The 3,682-nt window shown below is 41.6% G+C and overlaps 1 protein-coding gene across 1 annotated transcript in view; it reads right to left on the bottom strand.

Moving 5' to 3' along the window:
* Window positions 1-3,403, bottom strand: part of tmem86a (transmembrane protein 86A) — a 20,610-nt gene extending 17,207 nt beyond the window's left edge. Inside the window, exon 1 of the mRNA XM_062036160.1 lies at window positions 3,268-3,403. Coding sequence (XP_061892144.1) covers window positions 3,268-3,288 — 21 coding nt within the window. The 5' untranslated portion in view covers window positions 3,289-3,403. The remainder of the gene's footprint in view (window positions 1-3,267) is intronic.
* Between the last annotated feature and the right edge of the window lie 279 nt (window positions 3,404-3,682).

The raw sequence follows: 3,682 nt of genomic DNA, 5'->3' as shown, positions 1-3,682 counted from the left end.
AAGCAGACCAAGACCCATCTCCGCTTGTTTCCGTGTGAACACACTCCAAAATAACAATGGCACACAAGATGCTGGTAAATGATTCTCAACTTTAATTTGTGTATGTTTTGTTGACATATACATTTGTCCTTTGAGCTTGAGCCGGTGCCTCTATTTCAGACATCACATGCCGCTACTTTCCATCTCATTGTAATCCGGGGGCCTTGGCTGGGTCTAAATTAATTTAACAAATTCACACTGCTTGTCGCTATGGGGACTGGCTTGTCTGGCATGCATTCCTTCACACAGGCGGCCTTCACAGTAATCACACTGGCTTCACATGAGGGACCAAGTTACAACACTCCATCCTTCATGGCCCCTGCTAAGAAGATAACCTTTCATTGCAGTTGTTAAGTAAGATGATGCTGGGCCTTGTTGAATTATTCAATTGTTTCTCTTCTCTCTGTGACACTTTGATCAAAAGCACTAGGGATTGATCCAAATATTGATTGTACCCATACCAAGGGTGGTACTAGTATCAGATGGGCACGGCGTGGCACGGTTGGGAGAGTGGATGTGCCAGCAACAAGGGGTTCCTGGTTCAATCCCCACCTTCTACCAACCACACCACATCCGTTGTGTCCTTGAGCAAGACACTTCACCCCTGCTCCTGATGGGTCGTGGTTAGGGCCTTGCATGGCAGCTCCCGCCATGTGTGTGTGAATGGGTGAATGTGGAAATAGTATCAAAGCGTTTTGAGTACCTTGAAGGTAGAAAAGCGCTGTACAAGTATAACCCATTTACCTTTTAGATTGATGCTAGCATTATTTTTGCCGAAAAATTATCACCAAAATTTACCCTGGTTCTTGTATACCATAGTGCACAAGGTATCTACCATAGACACCAAACCACCCCACCCTTTGGTAACTCAGTCTCTTTGCTTTTTTTTTAATTAAGTGCCACTGCTAAATAAGCCATCAAGATTCAAAGAAAGTTGTAAGTGCCTGCACTTTGATAAAAAAGGTGAGAAACATTTTTTAAAACACAATGCAATGTACTATCGTGGCTCTGCTCTCTTCCCTCTACGCTCATCGGCATCTTTGCCAACATATTAAATGTTCATTTTTTTAATTTTGTTTCTCATTTATATGTATTTTGCATTGTATTTGCATGTAAAACTAAACATCACATTTCAAAGTTTGACTTCACTCTATCGTGGATTTTATAATTTTTTATAAAATAATTAGAATTTTTGTATTTATTTATTACATTTTGTAGACTTTATATTGTTTTAATATAATATAGTTTTCTATTTTTTTTAATATGTATTGTTGTCTTCAGTTAAGCATACAAATGGCTATCCATCCATTTTCTACCGCTTGTCCCTTTCGCGGTGGGTGCTGGAGCCTATCCCAGCTGCAAAATGAACTAAAAATATTGTATTGGCCACTAGATAAGACCAAACCAATCAGAGCGCGCTGTTGAGTATCGTGGCCACTGATTGGCTCAGCCTCACTCAGTCAGCATCATTGTATTGGATTGAAAGAGTGTAAAGGGAAAGGCGTGGCGAAGTTGGTAGAGTGGTCGTGTCAGCAATCGGAGGGTTGCTGGTTACTGGGGTTCAATCCCCACCTTCTACCATCCTAGTCACGTCCGTTGTGTCCTTGGGCAAGACACTTCACCCTTGCTCCTGATGGCTGCTGGTTAGCGCCTTGCATGGCAGCTCCCTCCATCAGTGTGTGAATGTGTGTGTGAATGGGTGAATGTGGAAATACTGTCAAAGCGCTTTGAGTACCTTGAAGGTAGAAAAGCGCTATACAAGTATAACCCATTTATCATTATCATAAAGGTGACTAAAGGGTGTTATTTCATACTGATATGGCTCTCATAATGTTATTAAAAATATATATTTAGAAGGTTGTACACAGCTTTTTCATGAAAATATTTGATTTATAATTAATAACTGCACCAAATTTCTATATTAATTGGTACAGAACCAATTAACAGAGTTTACTGTATTCTCTTTAAAATGTATTTTGTGGTATTATGTTTGGGTGTAGGGCAGCACGGTGGGACAGGGGTTAGTGCATGTGCCTCACAATACGAAGGTCCTGAGTTCAATCCCGGGCGAGGGATCTTTCTGTGTGGAGTTTGCATGTTCTCCCTGTGACTGCGTGGGTTCCCTCCGGGTACTCTGGCTTCCTCCCACCTCCAAAGACATGCACCTGGGGATAGGTTGATTGGCAACACTAAATTGACCCTAGTGTGTGAATGTGAGTGTGAATGTTGTCTGTCTATCTGTGTTGGCCCTGTGAGGAGGTGGCGACTTGTACACTGCCTTCCGCCCGAATGCAGCTGAGATAGGCTCCAGCACCCCCCGCGACCCCAAAAGGGACAAGCGGTAGAAAATGGATGGATGGATGTTTGGGTGTCAACGTCAGCTTACCCATGACCCAAATGAACATAAACAGTATAGAAAATTGGTGGACTGGTGAAATGGTAAACAAATACCATGGTTTTAAAAATAAATAAAAAAGTTATTTTTAGCTTTATCCTTATCCTGTGTTTTATGATCAACACATTTTAAGGGCAAAATTACTTTTTGATCTTGAAAATGTTTCTAATAAATAATTTTGGAATTAATATTGGCAATTTTGGCCCTGTATTTATGAACCAAAATTTGCAGTATTACTTTTACCATTAATTGATTTATGTGGACCCCGACTTAAACAAGTTGAAAAACTTATTCGGGTGTTACCATTTAGTGGTCAATTGTTCGGAATATGTACTGAACCGTGCAATCTACTAATAAAAGTTTCAATCAACCATTCAATCAGACATGAAAGAAAGCCGGGCGGCGTAGTGCGCATGCGTCACTGCAAGCTCAGCCAAGGGAAAAAACATAAGAGAAAAACAGACAAAAAAAGGTTGCCACACGACATTTTTCCCTACAGTTAGTCGGTATGTTTAGGAAACATCCTGCACTTGCTGATGGAACTCTCACACAAATACCTTTACGCCAACAACATAACGTAGCTAATCATGAAAGCAGCTAATAAGAATGACAACATAGCTGCATGTGCTGACAGGACATTTCCCACCGTGAGTTGTTACCACGCAAAAGGGAACGCGTTGATCGCCATTAATATTTATTAGTACATTATTAAACACTGGGAAGACAGTGACGCCCTTACAAACATGTGTACTTTTATTTTCGGGAGCACTGTGCTAATCAAACTAGCATCGTTGTGGAAAGACGTCTACGCTACTTTTGGCCGTGGTACTCACCACGGTGACCGGAGAGACCATGTCGATAACGGCGGTGAAAGCGTCAGAGAAGTCGAGATGGATTTAGTCTCCTTGTTTATGTTCTACTGTGTGAGAGATAAAGAGATGCCGATTGTTTTTGTTCTCTCTCCGGCGGGCGGGCTGACGTCCGGTAGGAGGTGAGCGGCTTGTCGCGACTGGCCAATAGAAGCGGAGGATATTCACAATGTGGGCGGGGCAAGAGAGGTGTACGCCCAGATAGGAGGGGCTAATCTTATGTTTACATCTTGTAGCAGATGGCCTTTTATTTACATTTGACAGACTTCAGCTTGTCGGTCACTTTGTCTCGAGTGTATTGTTTCAAGATTTATCGATGATTTATAAGCGTTAGCCCGATGATAACAACAGTTTATTGAATATTCTAATCTTATACTCT

Source organism: Entelurus aequoreus, linkage group LG24 (assembly GCF_033978785.1).
Source record: "Entelurus aequoreus isolate RoL-2023_Sb linkage group LG24, RoL_Eaeq_v1.1, whole genome shotgun sequence".
NCBI classification, from domain to species: Eukaryota; Metazoa; Chordata; class Actinopteri; order Syngnathiformes; family Syngnathidae; genus Entelurus; species Entelurus aequoreus.
The sequence above is the reverse complement of the archived record's forward strand: the minus strand, read 5'-3'. Positions and strand labels throughout refer to the sequence as shown.